At 45.6% G+C, this 19,378-nt stretch overlaps 2 protein-coding genes across 2 annotated transcripts; one reads left to right on the plus strand and one right to left on the minus strand.

Moving 5' to 3' along the window:
- Positions 1 to 2,603: 2,603 nt before the first annotated feature.
- Positions 2,604 to 5,328, minus strand: LOC136549359 (proline-rich receptor-like protein kinase PERK4). The gene is made up of 3 exons (XM_066540607.1): positions 4,364 to 5,328; positions 3,402 to 4,255; positions 2,604 to 3,308 (listed from the first exon to the last, which is right to left on the minus strand). Exons 1-3 carry the CDS (start codon positions 4,746 to 4,748, stop codon positions 2,841 to 2,843), a joined length of 1,707 nt encoding a protein of 568 aa, XP_066396704.1. The 5' UTR covers positions 4,749 to 5,328; the 3' UTR covers positions 2,604 to 2,840.
- Positions 5,329 to 8,564: 3,236 nt separating this feature from the next.
- On the plus strand, positions 8,565 to 16,361 carry LOC136549358 (protein ESSENTIAL FOR POTEXVIRUS ACCUMULATION 1-like). The gene is made up of 10 exons (XM_066540606.1): positions 8,565 to 8,731; positions 9,711 to 9,778; positions 9,899 to 10,789; positions 10,874 to 10,955; positions 11,087 to 11,125; positions 11,462 to 12,106; positions 12,220 to 14,791; positions 15,248 to 15,411; positions 15,489 to 15,548; positions 15,643 to 16,361. Exons 1-10 carry the CDS (start codon positions 8,647 to 8,649, stop codon positions 16,008 to 16,010), a joined length of 4,974 nt encoding a protein of 1,657 aa, XP_066396703.1. The 5' UTR covers positions 8,565 to 8,646; the 3' UTR covers positions 16,011 to 16,361.
- The last annotated feature ends 3,017 nt before the right edge of the window (positions 16,362 to 19,378 follow it).

Raw genomic sequence — 19,378 nt, forward strand, 5'->3', positions numbered from 1 at the left:
AGAAGGGGAAACTAATTGCACGGAAGAGGGGATATGGACCTGACTAAGTCAACCTATTCATTAAACATCACAAAGAAAAGATGCGTGAGTTTACTAGACAGCGCGGTATTTGTAACCCGATCGATGTTGGGCTTAACAAATGGGAATTGGGGAAGCGGATGACATTAGAGAAGGAGAGGGCAAGGAATGAGGCAAGGGAGCAGACAAGAGTACAGATGCAGGTCTTGAACGAGCATGTTGCTACATTATGTGTCAGTAAGTGCTTGAAAACATTTTTTTCGTTGCCTGGTTTTAAATATAATATAATCGCGTTGCTAACCGATTGCATTTTATACATGAAGGGATTGGTTGCAGCGGGGAACATGCCCAGAGGTGGCTTGTGCAAGGTATGAGGAGAAGAAGTTAGATGACCATAGATTGCGAGCTGGTCGCACTATTTAATCACCGATTGTGTTGTCTGATGAGGGAGACGAGGATGAGGACGACACTGCCAGATTGAGTGAGCTCATTGCTCTAGCAAAGGCGGGCATGCAGGCGCAGGAGGCGGTGGACTGCGGTAAGGCGGGGCGAGGCCGACGGCAAGGCGGGCTGCGGCTGACGGTGGAGGGCAAGGCGAGGACAGCGGTGGAGGGCGGCGGAGGCGGCGCGGCGCGGCGGCCAACCACGGGCAACAGCGCGGCGCGGGGGGCGGCGCAGCGCTACAGCATGCCGAGGCGCGGCGCGAGGCGGGGGGAGGCCTCGGGGCGTGGGCGCGGGCACGCTGGCGGGCGCGGGCGCGAGAGCAGGTGGCGTGGCGGTGGCGCGGGCAAGGGCGGCGGCGTCGGCGGCAGTGCTCGGCTAGGGCGAGAGAGGGAAAAGAAGAGAGGTAAGGCGCGGGCCCGTTAGATATTTCCGAGCTCGGCGCCAGAGTGACTGGCGCCGAGCTCAGCGCCAAGATTTACGGCGCCGAGCTCGGCGCCAGTCACTCTGGCGCCGAGACCCCTGGCAGGTCTTCGATCGTGCCCACGAGCTCGGCGCTAGAGACGCTGGCGCCAACATCAATGGCGCCGAGCTAAGGGTCCATTTCCTGAATTCTTTCCGCCAAGGGTCTATTCGTGAGAAACTTTTAAAAAAGGACCAAATTGTAAAAAAAATCGGTAACTATGCCACTCTCCGGACGTGTGGCAGAGGAGATGGATGTTACTATTGTAAAAGAAGTGGATTATGGCATTGGGTTCGAGGACTACAGGAATCACAAAACTGTTCTCAAGTGAGCCTTCTTTTGCCAGACGTAATCAAAACTATCAGAATGGAGATTACAATATGGAGTGTATCCGGTCTTTTTCTTTTGGTAGACTCCATAAGGTTCTAGCAGGAACACAACATATTCAGAAAGCAATTATCGGTGTTTGTATATGCTAATTATTGTTTTCTTTGTTTCGTAGAATGGGAAAAATATGAGGAACCAGTGAACAAGCTCTTAGATTGGATTGTTCTGAACACTAAAGAGGACGTAAGGCGCTCAATTCTAGACCATCTCTTTGATTACCTCTCTAAAATCGAGTTGGTTTCCTTAACTAATTCGAAATATTTGAATATTGCCTATTATTTAGTCATATTTCATCTGAAAACAAAATAATTAAAGCTAACACCCGGAGAATTTTCATTATAAATTCCTCAAGATGTTTGTTTTTAGAATGAGAAAAGGTGAAATGAGACTATCAGATCCTATAAATTGTTGCAATTTTATTGGCAAGGCTAACATTTGTAAACTCTCCGGGACAAGTCAGTGGTTGGCATCAATACATTGATGCCTGATGGGCACAACCAGCTGCCAAAGCAACTACGTAAATAATATTTAAATATAGAATAAATTCTTGTGCTCAATATAATGATATTGTAGCTAAGGTATTTTTTATATCTTGGTATGGCCATGTTCAGTATACATATGGAACTTTTACTGGCAAAAGTAGAAAGACATGACAAACAATTCAGTTTAATGAGAATTTATATATGTGATTAGGAAAGGTGTGAAATTCATTCAGCAATCTTGTTATATTTAGCAAGCACATGCTGATCGTATTGAGTTATGACACTTAGAACAAGAAATTGTGCACGGAGATTGAGATTGCCATGTATTGTGGTTGCCATTATATACACTAGATAAGTATAATAGTAGAACACATGTTCAAATTATGCTATCATAATATCATTTTGTTTCCGTACGCCCCGGGCATGATCCTAATATATTTTCACACTTCTCCTATATTTTAGGTGTCTGAATTTTAAGATAATTTCAGACAACACTCTTGCACAACCAACTAGTACAACTAAATTGTTACTTTTATGATTTGTGATTTGTCTTTGTATCATAACATATCAAATTTTGTTCTTGTCTAACTATAGAAACAATTGTAAATTAAAAGAATGTTAATTGTCTTTATCCCACTATAGCTTAGATTTTGTCAAGTTTATGCTTTTGTCTAACAAGTTTTTTATTCTTAGAATAAAAAATTACAGATTATTGTCTACATAAATTACAACAATTAAAGCTACAATTTTAATATAAAATATATGTAATAACTGAAGAAAGCAATTTTTTTGACTTAAAAGAAAGCTAAAATTCAGGCATGTTTTAACACAAAGGAGCATAGGTCACAAACTTATACGAAGACCATGTACACAGAGAAAACCCAGGTGACAAGGCATGCCTACAAGTTTCACTCGTTGATTTCAGCCAGAACTTATCGGTCTTTCTTTTTCCTCTGAAGCCCAGCCCAGCGAAAAGGCCGATCTCGGCAAGCCTAACGCGCTGCACGACCAATTGTACCTGTGGCACGCCCACACCTGGCAGCTGTCACTCACCGGCGGCCTCCCCGATGCCGCCGGTCCTCCCGCTCGACGGAGCTGGCGCTGCTGGTCGGCGACGGATGGCCGAACTTTGGGATGGAACCGGGGTAGTCGGCGCTGTACTCCGGGCTGGGCAGCGCCGCCCGCCTGATCCGCTCCATCTGCGCCGTGTACGACGATCCAGACCCGTCGTAGTCGGAGCCCGACGAGCCGGCGGACCCCGACCCCGAGCCGGATCCGAACGCGGTGCCGTGGCCCGGGCGCACCCCGTCGTTGAGCTCCTCCAGCGGCATGGCCCCCTGCAGCGCCATGACGATCTGGCTCATCTTGGGGCGGCGGCGTGCGGCGTGGCGCACCGAGGTGGCGGCGCTGGCGACGAGGCGCGCGGCCTCCGTCGGGTCGTAGTCGCCCCGCAGCCTGGGGTCCACGATCTCGTCGTAGTTGCCGTCCGCCAGCGCGCGCGGCAGGGCCTGCCTCGCCTGCATGCACGCCGTCGTGTCGTGCCACAGGTCGGTCAGACGACGATGAAGACACACATCTATCATGCTTTCTTGCTATTATTACGTACGTACCCAGTCGACGAGGCCGTCCTGGCCGTAGGAGGAGCGGTCGCCGGGGCGGCGGCCGGTGAGGAGCTCGAGCAGCATGACGCCGTAGGAGAAGACGTCGGACTTCTCGGTGAGCTTGCCGCTGGACGCGTACTCCGGCGCCAGGTAGCCGAAGGTGCCCATGACGCGGGTGGAGACGTGCGTGTGGTTGACGCTGGTGAGCTTGGCCAGCCCGAAGTCGGCGACCATGGCCTCGAAGTCGTCGTCCAGCAGGATGTTGGCCGACTTGATGTCGCGGTGGATGATCCGAGGGTCGCATTCCTCGTGCAGGTAGGCGAGGCCCTTGGCGGCGCCGATCGCGATGCGCAGCCGCGTCGTCCACTCCATCACCGGCAGGCCGCCTTTCCCGTGGAGGTGGTGCTCGAGGGTGTGGTTGGGCACGAACTCGTAGACGAGCAACCGGCGCGCGCCGTCGATGCAGTAGCCGACGAGCGCGACGAGGTGGCGGTGGTGCACGCGGCTGATGGTGTCCACCTCCGCCTGGAACTCGCGCTGGCCCTGCCCGCTCCCGGCCTTGAGCTGCTTCACCGCCACCTGCTTCCCGTCGGAGAGCACGCCGCGGTGCACGTACCCGAACCCGCCCTGCCCCAGCAGGTTCGCCTCCGAGAACCCGCCCGTCGCCAACGCCAGCTCCTCGTAGCTGAACGCCGCCGTGTCCGCGGGCATCGGTAGAGGTGGCGGCGGCAGGAGCGGCCCGCCGTGATGCCCCGTCGTGGTGCCCGGCGTGCCCGCCGCCGTCGGTGGCGCCGGACTCACCTGGCCGTTCTGCCACTGCGGCGGCCGAGCGCCGCTCGGCAAGTAGTACCCCGAGGTGTTCCCTGCGCGCGCATGCCATTGGTTATTGCGTTGCATTGCAGCTGCCACCTGCCATGGTCAAATTAAAGATCCATGGCCAGGCCCAGCAATGCGCGCGGTCGGCGTCTCACCTTTGAAGCCGGAGGAGTCGGCGTAGAACCTCATGCCGCCGTGAGGCGGCGGCCACTGATGCTGCTGCTGCGCCGCGTCCCTCTTCCTCCTCCTCCTGCAGCAGCAGCAGCAGGCGACGACGAGGACGACGAGGAGCAGCGCCGCTCCGCCGGCCGCCGCGACGGCGATCTGCGACGCCGCCGCCGCGCCGTGTCCATGGCTGCCGCCGCCGTGCGATCTCGACAGGCGTCTCGCGGCGTGCGACGGCGTGGGGGGGTCGTCATTGGAGGAGGACATGGTGCAGATTGCCCGGGTTGGAACCGGATCGTCGGAGCTTGCCTGCGGCTGCTTTCGGCGGATGGATCCTCGTGATCTCTCTGCGTCTGCTGATGTAGGCACATGCATGTGTGTAATCGATCTGCTTGGAGAACGGACCAGATGATGCTGATGAGATCATGAGAGCAATGCAAAGGGAGGACAGAACCGAAAGAATGTCAAGCCCGAAATTTGTTGGGTAAAATTCGCCGAGTTCGGAATGCAGGGTCAGCAACATGTGTATGTAATCGCAGAACGAAGAACGAACTTGCTGCCGGGCACGTCCGTCGTCACGAGGAGGAGGAAGGCGGCGGCGCAGCCACGGCGACGGCGGCGGCCTCGGTTGGGACGACGAGACCTCCGGTCCCCGCGGCCGGGCAGCGGGCCCCCGACGCCTGCCTGCCTCCAATGCAAGAGCAAACCAAACTTGCTATTCTCGCACGTACGGCTCCCGGCGCACGGGAAATACAAGGATCCAGCCAGGTTCCAGTTCCGGGAGGTGGTTTCCTGTTTCCTCACCTGGCGTGCCGACAAGCTAGCTACGGAGTAACTATTCGTTTTGGACGCAAGCTAGTACGTTTTTTACGCCAAAAAGAGACTGCAAGTAGTGGATTGGATTTGGATTCGTCACGGGGCAAGTGCAGGTGTAACTGCTACTTTTGTGCACGGTCGACTTGTCGACTAGCCGTGCCGTCCTGTTCCTGTGGGGAGCGAGCGCTAACTGCTATCGTTGAGTGGGACATGCGTAAGGACGTTCATCTCCTTCCTTTTACGTGCGTGAGGACGTTCATCGCCTGTTTTTTTTTTTCTTTTGGTCTTGTAAGAGCATCTCTGAGAGTTCTCAGAACCCACTCTCAATCCTGAATTTATGTATAACTCTCAATCTTTATGCACCTAGAAAATCAAACCAATCACGCGGGAAATATGCACATGCGTATTAATCCGACAATCTAGAGTGCAGGACATAGGGAAGATATAAGAGTGAGGGCAGGATTTCCAATGCAAATGTATAAGAGAGAAAAAAAATATAAAGGTGCTCAGCGTGATTTATAAATAGTCCAGGATTCCTGACGCAGAATTCTCTTCTATCTTTTAGGAGAGAGATTTTACAAGCTATTGACGAAACCCAACAAGCCACCAATGAACACAGACGCATAACCAGACATGCTCTCCAAATGTTTATCACGTAGAAATTGGCACATGTACCTAAGCTGGATGGACATGGGCACTTGAGGACACACCCAAGGATCTGAATTATATGAAGGAGGCGTGGAGCCCTCTATGTGAAGTTGTTGTATCTAACCCAGGGCCTTTGCATTGGTCCACACACTCCTTGTGTCTATGAGATCAACACCTCCAATGGATGGCGCATCAAGGTCCTAGACAACATCAATTTGGAGGAGAAGGCGGCTGTGATATGCTAGCGCCATGGCATCAGCGAAAGCCACGTCACGACTACCCCATCTTTATTGTGCAGTGGAGAGAAGTGTAGTGGAGTACAACCATGTTGTTCATGGTTCATGTTGCCAGGAGTCGTTATGCTCCACTTGGGTAGTGGATAACGACAGTACCATATGCCTCTCACGTGTGGATTTTTTTAGTGGAGCAAAATTGTAATGTTCAATTTTAAGAAAAAATATTCTAGTAGCACAAATAACTTCTTTCCCTTTGGTACAAAGCAGACCAACAATGTCGCCAAAACAATCTTTTACTCATGTGGCATTATTTTAGTTCTCCAATTTAAGGAAAAAAAGTTTCAATGTCTTCTTTATTATGGCCCCTTCTCCCCTCTTTAGGGGTGGGCACAGACTCAGGGCCCGTTTGGCACGGCTCGCAGCGGCTCCGGCTTACCTGACAAACACTGTAGCAACACTGTAGCAAAAGCCGGTTTTCTCTATCCTCCTTTTCTGTCTCACTGTAGCAAAAACACTGTAGCGCACGGGGAAAAGCCAGGAAAACTGGCTTCTCCGGCTTCGATGAACAGCGCCGATGTCAGTGAGAGGGGAGGGGAGGAGAGAGAAAACTGGCTTTTTGCTACAGTGTTGCTACAGTGTTTTTGTCAGATAAGCCGGAGCCGCTGCGAGCCGTGCCAAACGGGCCCTCAAAGTGAAGTAGCGGCTTCATCTTCAACATCTTGCCTCCAGCCCCTTCTCTCTTCTATGCATAAAAAATGGAGCAGGGGCACAATGAGGGGCTTTGCGGCGGGTAGGAGGCCTTCGAGCCCACCATGGCTCACTGATGAATATGCCCTACCCACATGCTAATTTTAGCCCATATGGAGTGTGGGGGCATTGTTCACTTTGCAAATTTTTTTGAACCCGATGAATAGTACCACTTTCGTCTTATTTGACAAATATTGTCCAATCGTGGACCAACTAGGCTCAAAAGATTCATCTCGTGATTTCCAACTAAACTGTGTAATTAGTTATTTTTTTACCTATATTTAATACTCCATGCAAGCGGCTAAAAATTGATGTGATGGAGAGAGAGTGAAAAAACTTAGAATTTGGATGGCATCTAAACAAGGCCTGGGTGGATATGCGAGGGAAAATTCCCTTGTGTTGTCAGCGGATGCACCTCTAGCAATAAATGAGGTCAAGTGGATGGTGGATCAAGACCTTCATTCAATTCTTTCTTCTGTTCCTGATTTTTTTTTTCATTTAGGAGTGGTGTGATTGTGTGGCGTAGTGAGGTTAGTTGGTTATTCCTCGAGTAGACATCAGACTCAAAGTCATTGGTTCGGACCATCCCATGGCTTGTTGATCGGGTTCATCCTCCGTCAGCCTATTCGCTTGCTCGTAAACGATCGTAAATTTCCAGCCAGAAACAATATTTTTCTCTCACACCAAACCAGTCAGCAGTAAATAATCCACGATCGTTTACGGCCTCCCGAACAGGCTTGATACCCATGACCCGTAAGGCATGTTATCGTCAAGTTGTGAGTTAACTCGTTAACACAATAGAGTTGACTACTAGTAATGTGTAGAAGATTGCAAGTTGGACTAGAGAGTCTATATTGTTTAGTTGGGGTCTAACAGGCACATGCGGGTCAAAACTAAAATTCAATCTTGCCCCGCCCTCCTGAGTATCTAGTCAACTAGACAAGTGACCTAAAAGACAAATGGGTGTAAAAGTTATAGGCTAAAGGTAGAACTATTGGCCAACTTTAACGATTGTTTTTAGATTAACTTTAGCGATTGTTGGTACGTTGCCAAAAGTGGACGGGCTTCGCTTTTTATGGGCTTTGTTTGCTTCGTGGATTATAAAATGAGCCTGGCCCAAGTAGTGTTCCGAGACATTGGGCTGGATCAAGCTGCCTACCAGCATTGTCTAGGCCAGAGTCTGAAGCAAACAAACCCTATGCGCAAAACATTGGGCTTTTTCGTAGCCTTTTACGTGGGTCTTTAGTTAGCACACACGCAGGCTAAGGATAGTCACCGAGCCCACTTAGCTGGCTTATACAGTAAAAGTCCCTTTTAGCTATTCTTATAAAATCGCCAAATATGGGCTCTTTCTATTTTTTGAAGGCCCATATTCAAGAATGTTGTCGAGTCCAACTCGAAACATCCGCCACATCATATGTATATGTATCTTATGTTTCAAAAAAACATCAATACATGGTAATAATTCCATTGTCAACTTCAAAACATAGATACATTACTTACATGCACTCATAAATAAAAATAATGTTTAATACCTATTTGTAAAACATTAATAAATAAAAGTATTTGGCATTTTTTATTTATACACAAAAGAGAAAAAGAATATCAAAACGAAGACGAAAGATAAATACTTAAATTATTTACGGAATACCAAGGGGCCTGGACGCAAAAGAGTCCTTGGGGAATCGTGTGCCGTGTGGTCTGCGCCCGGTTTTTTATCCTAGTGGAAGGAATAGCCCCATTCCTCTGCTCGCTTCCGCTTCTCCGCTCCCAAACCTTCCCAACCAGCAGCTCTAGGGTTTTCGCCGCCGCCGCCGCCGCCGCCCATGGCCGCCACTCCGGACCGCGCCAATGCCGACCTCCGTCGCCGCCTCGCCGTCGACACTCCTCCACCGCCCCAGATCGCCAGAGGTAACCGCTCCTCCCCCTTCTCGATCCACACGAAACCCTAGCTCAGGCCCGCTTCTCGGGTTGGTCTCGATTCGGTTCTCGTTCAGCCCTTCGATCCGCGCCGTAGGTTTGGGGTTTGCGGGGTTTTTCGGCGGGTGTTGGATGGCGCCGCCCCCGTGGGTTTTGGTGCTGTTGTTGCAGGTGCTGGGTTCGTGGCTGGGCCATTGATGCTCGGTGGCGCCAGGTGTTTAGATGCGTCAAGGGGGTGGTGCTAGGATAGTGAAGGGAGTTCGCTTCGATTTGGGTGGACTGGATGCGATGGTCAGGTTGCCTTCTGTATCGATTTTGGGGCGCTGATTTGACTGATTGGATTCGTTTCAGTCAGTAATAGTTCTGATTTTTGTTGTTGATGCTGGTAGAGATCCCTCTTATTATGTTTGATGTCTATATGTTTTGTGTAGATTTGTTGTTGTGTGTGTATTGCTCACTACATGCAGATCGGTGTGGTGATGTTGATGCACCCGTTAATATTCTTAGGATGCATAATGTAGCTGAAAACCAATGTCTCAGCCCTGTTTCTTAGAACATGCCGTGTTCTCTGTAGCTTTATGTTGTGGTACTACGTCTACGGCAGTTTTAGTTAATGCTTATTCATTTGATGTGTGTACAGAAGGTACTAGATTGCGCTTGGATTTTTTAAACTACCTTTACAATTTATTTATACCATTCTCATTGTAAAAGAAGAATCTGCTTGAACTATAGAACACACTGCAAATCTCCTCTGTCCAAATATATGCATATCAGTTATATGTGAAGATTTACTACATCTTTCTCTTGTCTGATGAATCGATAAAGTATCGGTTATCAACTTAGAATAGATGAAGGTTGCATCAGCAATAATAATAAGTTGTTTATAGCGTAATCTTCCTCATTGTTAATGCTATTTTGATACTATAGTACTTCTCTCCTGTCATATTGAAGTAGCTTTTGGTTGGTGCAGAGAAGCAAGGCCTTGATACTGAAATACCCCTTTCTCCTCAGTGGCTTATGAAGGTGGGAGAAAACAAGGTTAGTCCTCGAGGAGAAAATCATACTATTACTAATACACGACGATTGCAGTAATAGGGTACTTGGTTAGGTGTATATTAATATCATACAGTGATTTATATGATTGCTTGTTTGTTGCAGGATCCTGTTTCACAGGGTATCCGCTCAGATGTTTCAAAGACATCAGGAACTGGTGAAGACCCAGGCTACAACACGAAGAAAAAGGATGTTTTCAGGGCTCCTGTGCTTGATAGTGAAACTGGGCGTCGTGACCGCTGGCGCGATGATGAAAGGGAACCAAATTCGACCCATCGGTGGAGTCGCTGGAGGGAGACAGATAAGGAACATGGCAATGCACGCAAAGTGGAAAGATGGTCAGATGACACCTCCAAGCATTCTGTGGATGGTCATCGTGTTCCACAGGAGCGCTGGGGTGATTCCAATAATAAGGAAGGGAGTTATGACCAGCGCCGTGAGAAGAAGTGGGCTGCACGTTGGGGTACCAATGATAAGTGGGGGGATTCAGGTAAAGAGGGTGATGCTTCCCGTGGAAAAGGTTTCTCTCACTATGGAAAGGATGGCAACAGTTACGAAAAGGATACTGAAAAGGATGACAATGTTTCTCGTTCATGGAAATCTAGTTATTCTGCGGGCCGTGGGCGTGGAGATTTGCCTCACTATCCTTCTCAGACTTCGCAGAAATCATCTGCTACTTATGGATATGGTAGGGGGAAGCCAGACAATGATATTGCAAATTTTCCAAACAACCGTGGGAAGTTCACATCTGGTACAAGTGCAATCAGTAGTGGATCTTCACGACCATTCCATCTTGGTCTACTTTCTGACAGACCTGGTGGTGTATCAGATCGTTCGGCATTCAGATATAGTAGGATGAAGTTGCTTGACATATACAGAAGTTGTGATGTCACTGATTTTAAGTTATCTGTTGATTGTTTGGAGGAACTCTCTGTGTTCATGCAAGAAGATGTTTTGGAACCTTTAGCATTATCTGCTCCTGTTGCTGAAGAAGCGGTAATTATGCTATTATTTCCTCAGTAGTTTCTTATTTTTGTTGTATCAAAACATTCTTATCTCACTGTTGAATTAAATTTGTAGGCCATTCTAAAAGCAATTGACAAAGGGGATATCGTAAACAGTGGTGTCCATCAGGCTTCTAAAGATGGTTCTGTTGGAAAAGGTAATCATGGCATCAAAGCAGCCAAAATTTTACTGAGAAATGGTTTATCTATTTATTTTTGATACGCTGGCATGTTTATATACTACTTACTGCATAGTTTCTCACTGAATGCTGTTTTTAACTTTCTCCAGCTGGTAGAGAAGAGCAGCCAGGAGGTGTGGAAATCTCAGGTGCCTTGCCTGGTTCTTTTTACACATGTTGTTTACATCATCTCACATGTCTGAACAAGCTTAAGAGATCACGTAGAGTGGCCATGCATATTTGAGAACTACTATTCATGTTTTGAGCATTTGTGTTTCGAATATTATTAATCTCATAATTGGCTTTAAGCTGTTGATTCACACAAGGCCCTTACATATAAAAGAAAAACAAAAGTATAATTGATGAGGAAAATAACATTACTGAATAACTCATTTGTTCTATTTCCTGTAGCATAGTGTTGATGTAGTTTGAAGCTTGCAATTGTTCTTATCCCCTTAAAAGCTGTTTATATTTATCTTTAACAGGTGTTGCTGGAAATACTGATTCGACAGCAAGAGGGGAGTTAATGCGTCCTGGGACATCTACTTATGTTGTTCCACAAAGGTCTCAGTTTATTGGAGAACATAAGCTTGGGCCATCTGAATTTGGGCATCAAATACCTAGTTTCTTAAATCAAGAAACTAAAACTGTTGGCATGATGGGTTTTGATAACTTTGCCAGTCCAGTGCAGCCTCATCCTAATCCAGAAAGCCTCTCTCTATACTACAAAGATCCACAAGGTCAAATTCAAGGCCCTTTTTCTGGTGCCGACATTATTGGCTGGTTTGAGGCAGGTTATTTTGGCATTGATTTGCTGGTCCGTCCAGTGAATGCACCCCCTGATATTCCTTTCTTAATGCTTGGGGATGTTATGCCTCACCTACGAGCAAAGGCAAGGCCCCCACCAGGATTTGCCACTTCAAAGCCAAGCGATATGCTAGCTCCAGAGACCCAACCTACAGGGGAGTTTGTCAGCTCTAGCATGCAAGCAGGATCAGCTGGCATCGGAATATTTGACAATGGGCCAAGCAGGAAAGACAATGCTGTTGAGGCTCAAAATCGTTTCCTGGAGTCACTTATGTCCAATAGTGTGCGGAATGCTTCGGCAGATACTATCTCTATAACTGGAGGTTCGTTACTGTCATGAAGAGTTCTATTTGTGCTTATTTCATTTCATATTAGTTCCTTAACCTTCTTTGCTACCTGTCATTTCCTTGTCTGACATTATTTTCTTTTGAACTAGGTATGAATGAACTTGGCAGTAGTAGCTTTGGCAACATTTCTGTGCGTGGAGGTGAGAGCGGGGTCAATATGAACTATCTTTTGGCACAGAAAGGACTGTTGGAGAGACAAAATTCTTTGCAAAACCCTGTTTCATATTGGACAGGAGATGCTGCTCCAGCATCACAAGCACATCCCATGGCTGATACATCTTGCCAATCTTTGCAATCTCAGAATGTTGATTTACTAGCCATGCTGCAACCAAAGGAGAAACCTCAAGTTGCTACTGGTAATTCTGGACTGCCACTATGGCCCAATTACCCTGAAGCAAGAAATGTTAATCCTAACATGCATGGTGGAGATCTTGCCCAAGGGGCTCTTAATATGCGTCAAGATCTGCAGAACTCCCAGAACAACTTAATGCCACAAAACCGACCAGCTTTGGCTCATTTGCCACCTGAGAAGCTTGCCGAGATATCTCAAGATCCACAGCTGTTAAATATGCTTCATCAGCAATATCTTTTGTCACAACTACAGTTGCAGTCACAGTCACAGACACCTTTGACACCTCAGCCACAACTCTCTATGTTGGACAAGATGTTATTGCTCAAGCAGCAGCAGCAACTTCAGCAGCAACAGCAGCAGCAGCAACAACTGCAACAGCAGCTGCAGCTGGAGCAGCAACAAAAGCTATTGTTGCAGCAGCAACTACTTTCTCAGATGGTACCTCACGTGCATCCCAATCAGCACACTGATGATTCTTATACATTGAAGCATACTTCTGTGCCGTCTGATGATTCTATGGGTCTTGGTCTTAGAAGGATGCAAGAGGCTATCGAAGTCGATCGAAAATTGCCTGTCCATGGTATGCAGGTGGGGCAACAACCTAGTCAGTCAATTATGAATTTTAGAAATATGGATGGTGTAGCTTTATCGCAAATCTCTGTAACTACACTGCCGGTGCCCCATGAAACTGCTGTGGGTGCACTTCCAAAAGAGCATCACTCCCGTCCTGGAATGTTGGAAGATTTTGCGAATGTCGACTTACAATTGAAATCAACTATGGTAAACTCAAAGCTGGTGGAAGTTGCAGATAGAAACGAGGGGTTTAAATCGCACGAAGTGGGCACTTTAACAGAAAAAAACAAAATGTCTGGAAAGGATTTAGATTCTGGATCTACTAGGATCATTGGGAGTGCTTCAGATGAAGCTAAGGATTTACATGAACCACCACTAGATCCAAAGTCAGAAAATGTATTATCTGATATTTCTGGTCAGGTTCAAGAATTGTATCTGTCGGCAGAAAATACCTCTTCTGGCATTGCGACAGCTGTGGCAACTGAAGTAAAAGTTACTGATACACAGGAGACCAAGAAAGCAGAAAAGAAAAAGAAGCAAAAGAAAAAACAGGCTGCTGCAGATGCTGGCAAAGGAGCATCAAAGGCGGTTTCAGCCCAGCAGCCAAGGCAGGAAACTGAGGTTGACAGTTCTGATCTTGGTGGTAATAAGCATGATTTACCAGATGATACAGTGGAGCTATTTTGGGGTTCACCTATCAGAGTGCAAAATGAGATTTTACCCCCCAAAAGTCTTCCAGAGGAATATGATGCTGACAAAGCTGAATCGCAGTTTAGTTCTCTATCATCTGATCCTCATAGCATGGCAAGCCAGCGTTCATGGAAACAACCTACTCAGGGTCTCAGGCCTAAGTCACTGCTGGAAATCCAAGCTGAGGAACAATTGCGTGCACAGAAAGGATTAGCTACTGACACTGCTAAGCCAGCAGCTTCAGTCCGTTCAATTCCTTGGAATGGCATGGCAATATCTTCCGAGCAACATTATGGGGGTTCAAGTAAATCATTGGGAAGCATGGAAAGTGCTGGTGAGAGGAATAAAAGAAGCCAGTTGCATGATTTGCTGGCAGAAGAAGTTCTTGCGAGGTCAAGCATTGCAGATAATGAGAACATAGGTAATGCCAATGATGCATTTTACCCTCTGTCGCCTGCTGCTGTTCAGCCTCAGCCTGATGCTCCTGCTCTTGATGATAATGACTTCATTGAGGCCAAGGACAAAAAGAACAAAAAGAAGGCAGCAAAAGCCAAAGCTTCTACTGTGAAAGCTCCATCACCTGTTGGTTCCTTTGATCCACCAGCTATTTCCATGCCCTCTGAAAAGGGAAAGTCTGCCAAGCAAGCACAACAGGAGTTAGAAATGTTGCCAGCTCCACCAAGTGGTCCATCCTTTGGAGATTTTGTTCTTTGGAAGAGTGATCAGACTAGCTCTGTGCCTGCTCCAGCGTGGTCTAGTGACTCAGCAAAGGTGCAGAAACCTTTGTCTTTGAGAGATATCCAGAGAGAACAAGAAAGGAGAACCGCTTCTATCCAGCAACAAGCACCCTCACCAACTCCAGCAAAGGTGGCCCCGAACCAAAAAAGTCAGGGGAATACTTCTTCCTGGCAAGCTTCTGGATCATCTCCATCACAGGCAGTTGCCCCTGTCCAAATGAGTTCCAATGCTCCCAGTCGTTCCAAGTCAAGTGCTGAAGATGATTTGTTTTGGGGCCCTTCTGAGCACTCCAAACAAGATAAAAAGCAGTATGTCTTGCAGCAGCTCTTACAATTGAATTAATTTATTTGGTGTTGCTTTGAAGATGTTATTGCACGTTTTATTCTGGATTCTATGCTTACAAAGGATTAGTGAATTTATTAATATAAACTAAATTAGCAGAAGCTCTTACAATTGAATTAATTTATTTGGTGTTGCTTTCAAGATGTTATTACACGTTTTGTTCTGGATTTTATGCTTACAAAGGATTAGTGAATTTATTAATAAACTAAATTAGCAAAATATGATTGAACTACAGACTGAAAATAATTGCAGAGAGTATCTCTTTTGAAATTGAACTTTAAGCTTTTTTCCCTTATCTAGTCTGTTTGAGACTTAAGATCCTTTTAATAGCTATTTCTATTTTCATTGGTGTTTTTGGATCGCAAAAGAAGGATACATGGATCTGCATAGTTTCTGAGAATTTTTATGTTTTATTTTACCAGGTCTGAGTTTCCATCTCTGTCAAGTCAGAGCAGAAGTTCCATGATGAAGGATCAATCTCCACTGAATCGTCAAAAGTCTCAGGCAGGCAGATTGCCAGTTTCTTCTTCTGCTACTGCCAACCAATCTGGCAAAGGGAAAGCAGAGGCTGCAAACAAGCAGACTGGTATAGCTAAAGCTTTTTAGTCGCATTCTTTAAAGACTACCATCACGTTCAAAGTTCTAACAACTGTCATTATGCAGAGGCAATGGACTTCAGAGATTGGTGTGAGAGTGAATGGGCCAGGCTCACTGGAACAAATGGTATCGAACTGTGCCTTTAGCTCTTCTTTCAAGTTAGGATAATTCAATCTTTTGTAATACTTTTGTTAATGTTGATATTTACTTCCCCTTTCAGATATAAGTTTCCTTGAGTTCTGCATAAAGCAATCAACTACTGAAGCGGAAATGCTCCTTCACGAGAACATTGGTTCTCTTGACCGCAGCCACCAGTTCATCGACAAGTTCGTCAACTACAAGGCCTTCCTGTCAGCAGATGTGATCGACATGGCCTTCCAAGCTCCCAGCACGCACGGTACCCGCGGTGACGGCGCAGGGCGTGCAAACGCTGCCGCTGCAGCCCGAGGAGGCACGAGCGCGGACGTGGAGCTGGATGGCGTCGGGAAGAAGAAAGGCAAGAAGGGGAAGAAGGTGAGCGCGGCGGTGTTGGGGTTCAACGTGGTGAGCAACCGTATAATGATGGGCGAGATCCAGAACGTGGATTAGGAGGGGACGGCACACCACCGTTGTACATAGAACTTTTGGTTTTCGGGCCAGGAAATCCATCGCGGCATGACCGATGTAGTACATACATAGTTTGACCTCTGGTTACATGCCGAAGTTTCGGGCTCAAGGGAAGCTGGGGTGTCCTGGCCTGTGAGCCTGTCGGTGCTCGGAATGGAGCAGTCTAGTCGTTTGACCTGTTTTTGCTGATGAGGGTGGGAAACTGAGCTTTAGATGCAGGGCCATGTGGTTGGTGATTTTGGGTTCCTGTAACATTTGGTTAGGATCCTGTAACAGACAGAATATTTTCTTCTCAATAGAAACTCACCAGAGAACATAGATGGATTCAGTTCAGACTAAGTTTGTTGCTGTTGTGATGTGGTTCAGGGCAATGGAGGCTAATACAGGCTAACACTCCTAGTGGTTCTAGTACAAATAAAGTCATCCATTTTTAGTGGTTTTAGTACAAATAAAGTGATTCATATAGACTAGAAAATATTAAGTGTACTATTACTATTTGTGGTTTACAAACAAACTTTTTTTTTTTATCATACCTCACTTTTATTTTCTCTCTTTTCTTTTTTAGCATGTACCACCTTCTTCCTAACTCTATGTAGCTTTTGAAAGCCACTAAGACATGTATATAGCATTTATTTTTTATATTCGATTACATGGCATTTGGGGCTATTAGAAAAAGCAATGGGGAAGCCCTCACTACTTGTATCTTTTGGTCTAGGCGTACCGGGTCCACGGGGTCGGCAGTGGCCCCAGCGTTGACTTGACCATGGTAAATAGGCTACGTCGGCAGCGATTAGCTCGGGCCATAGAAGGCAGATTATCGGTGGGCTCAAAGGCCGAATTCCTCTGTTCATCTGCTGTGGGCCGAGACAAACGATCTCGATTCAGGGCGAGGCAGATTACCAGTGGCCTCATCGGCCGCTGTTCATCTGCTGTGGGCCGAGAAAGAGACGATCATCTTCTACACGTTCTCGAATTAGGACCTGTTTGGATAATTGCGAGCTAAAAGCTAGCTAACTAAAACTAATTAGAGCTAATTTTTAGTCCCAACTAGTTGTATCGAAATAGGCCCTTAATTGCTCAATTTAAACTCTACTTTAGCTAATTAACTCTAGTCGCATGAATTCGCTTCTAGTTGAATATGCTTTCTGCCAAAAGGAGTTGAAAAACATGGCTAATTTTTTTAGTTGGAATTGTTAAAGTGTGAATGTAAATGAACAAGATTTGGGAGAACCGTTTCTTTCATTGATCTCTGAAATATATTTATATAAGTGAAGGGGTGTCACGAAGGGATACGACTGTTCCCAAAGGACATGCCCTTTGAAGTAAAACTAACTGTCTAATCCTATCCACTAATCTTGTAATTGATAGATGAGATCACTTCGTAAACAGGTGTCTGTTGAGAGACACCGTTTCACAATACTCCTCCTTGATCGAATCTTCCTTGAGATCAATGCAGCTGTAAGCTGAAAATTCCTTGAAAAACCCAATGGGAAAAATCTGAGGAATATATGATATGCCATAAAAACTCCTTTAAACCTTATTAGAAAATAAGGAGAAAATAGCATATTTATTTGTGATTTAAATAAACCACTATGTCATTGGTATCCCATTAAAAATCCCAGTGGGGAAAAATATTGAAGATACGATATAAAGATAACTCCCCCAAAAACCTTTTCAGGAAAAATATGAGGAGCAATATAAAGTGATATGTCGCTAAAACTCCTGTAAAAATCCAGTGGGAAAATTAGGAGAAAATATGACGACATATTATTGGTATTGCCTCTTGGATAACTCACATGAAAAACCTTCTCAGGGAAAAACCATGAATGAGTTGTGAGGGCAATATGTGTCTTTGATATTTCCCACAAAAACCCCAGTGGGGAAAATAGAAAATATGACACATGCTTATGTTAATATTACCTCATTAAAAACTTTGACAAGAAACCTTATAAGTAAAACTTGTGAAAGAAAAGAGTATAATATGATGCTGGTACAGATCAATATTTAGGAGATGTCTTCCCCTGATTCTGGCAAATCTCAAAGTCGACGCATACCAATTCTATGTACCAATTTTTGAAACATAGAAGTTGGTAAGGACTTAGTAAATAGGCCAGCAAGATTATCACATGACTGGATTTGCAAGATGTTTATTTCCCCACTTTCTTGTAATTCATGGGGATAAACCAGTTTAGGAACAATATACTTAGTGATATTGCTCTTTGTGTAACATGTTTACATCTATGTAACACAAGCGGAATTATCTTCATAGATAATTGTAGGTGATTCAATTGAACCAATACCACATGACTATTGTATGTGGTTAATCATTCTGCGAAGCCATACACATTTTCGTGATGCCTCGTATAGAGCAATAATTTCAGAATGATCAGTAGAGGTCGCCGTCAGAGTCTGTTTAGAAGACTTCATGAAATAGCTGTACCTCCATGTAAGAATACAAATCTAGTTTGGGATGGGGACCAGATAAGTAACCAGCATCCGTGTATCCAATCATATTGGGATCATGATTTCTCTTAAAGAATAAACCAAGATCCTTTGTGCCACTAAGATATCTGAGGATATGCTTCGCTCCCGTCAAATGACGATGAGTTGGATTGGCACTATGTTTAACTAGTATGTTCACTGCAAATGCAATATCAGTCCTGGTGCTATTTGCAAGATACATAAGTGCTCCAATGGCACTAAGATATGGAACCTTGGTCCCAATATCTTTTCTCCAATATCTCGTGGTCTAAATGGATCTTTCTCTATTTCTAAAGAACGAACAACCATCGAGGTATTGTTATGATATGATTTGTCCATATTGAATTTCTCCAATATTTTCTGGATATAGGCTGATTGATGCACTAAATTCCTGAAGGACGGTGCTCAAGTTGTAAGCCTAGGCAATATTTGGTCTTACCCAAATCCTCCATCTCGAATCCACATGATGGAAATTGTATCTCAAATGATTGCATAATTATTTCTGTATCATGATGATATCAAAATAACCAATATACGCAATCATGCTTAATTATACACAATATATGTTGCGATTTGTATTTGGATTCAGAATATGAAGTCCATTGGGACTTATACGTCCAAATCTATCAAATTCATTTGATCCGCCAATTATTGAATTTGGAAAACTTCATTTTCACACATACCATAGGGTATGCTATGCTGGGTCTCTGCATGAAACCATATGCTACAAGCTCTCATTGTTCACCACCTTGCTTCTGAAAAGAAACTCTGTGAGGGAAGATATTACTATGGTAATACTTCTCATCATTGAATAAGAGCAATCTCCTCATTGAATCCAGTAAGATAAAAAGGCAATCTTTGAGGAGTAT

Source organism: Miscanthus floridulus, chromosome 4 (genome assembly GCF_019320115.1).
Source record: "Miscanthus floridulus cultivar M001 chromosome 4, ASM1932011v1, whole genome shotgun sequence".
NCBI classification, from domain to species: domain Eukaryota; kingdom Viridiplantae; phylum Streptophyta; class Magnoliopsida; order Poales; family Poaceae; genus Miscanthus; species Miscanthus floridulus.

What these genes read in the sequence shown, in the direction of transcription:
- LOC136549359 (XM_066540607.1), bottom strand. Translation starts at nt 4,748, where the DNA reads ATGCATGTGCCTACATCAGCAGACGCAGAGAGATCACGAGGATCCATC. An exon ending in CGACTCCTCCGGCTTCAAAG is followed by an intron (nt 4,256 to 4,363) that starts GTGAGACGCCGA and finishes ATGCGCGCGCAG; the next exon opens with GGAACACCTCGGGGTACTAC. An exon ending in AGGACGGCCTCGTCGACTGG is followed by an intron (nt 3,309 to 3,401) that starts GTACGTACGTAA and finishes GCGTGCATGCAG; the next exon opens with GCGAGGCAGGCCCTGCCGCG.
- LOC136549358 (XM_066540606.1), top strand. Translation starts at nt 8,647, where the DNA reads ATGGCCGCCACTCCGGACCGCGCCAATGCCGACCTCCGTCGCCGCCTC. An exon ending in ACCGCCCCAGATCGCCAGAG is followed by an intron (nt 8,732 to 9,710) that starts GTAACCGCTCCT and finishes TGGTTGGTGCAG; the next exon opens with AGAAGCAAGGCCTTGATACT. An exon ending in AGATGGTTCTGTTGGAAAAG is followed by an intron (nt 10,956 to 11,086) that starts GTAATCATGGCA and finishes AACTTTCTCCAG; the next exon opens with CTGGTAGAGAAGAGCAGCCA.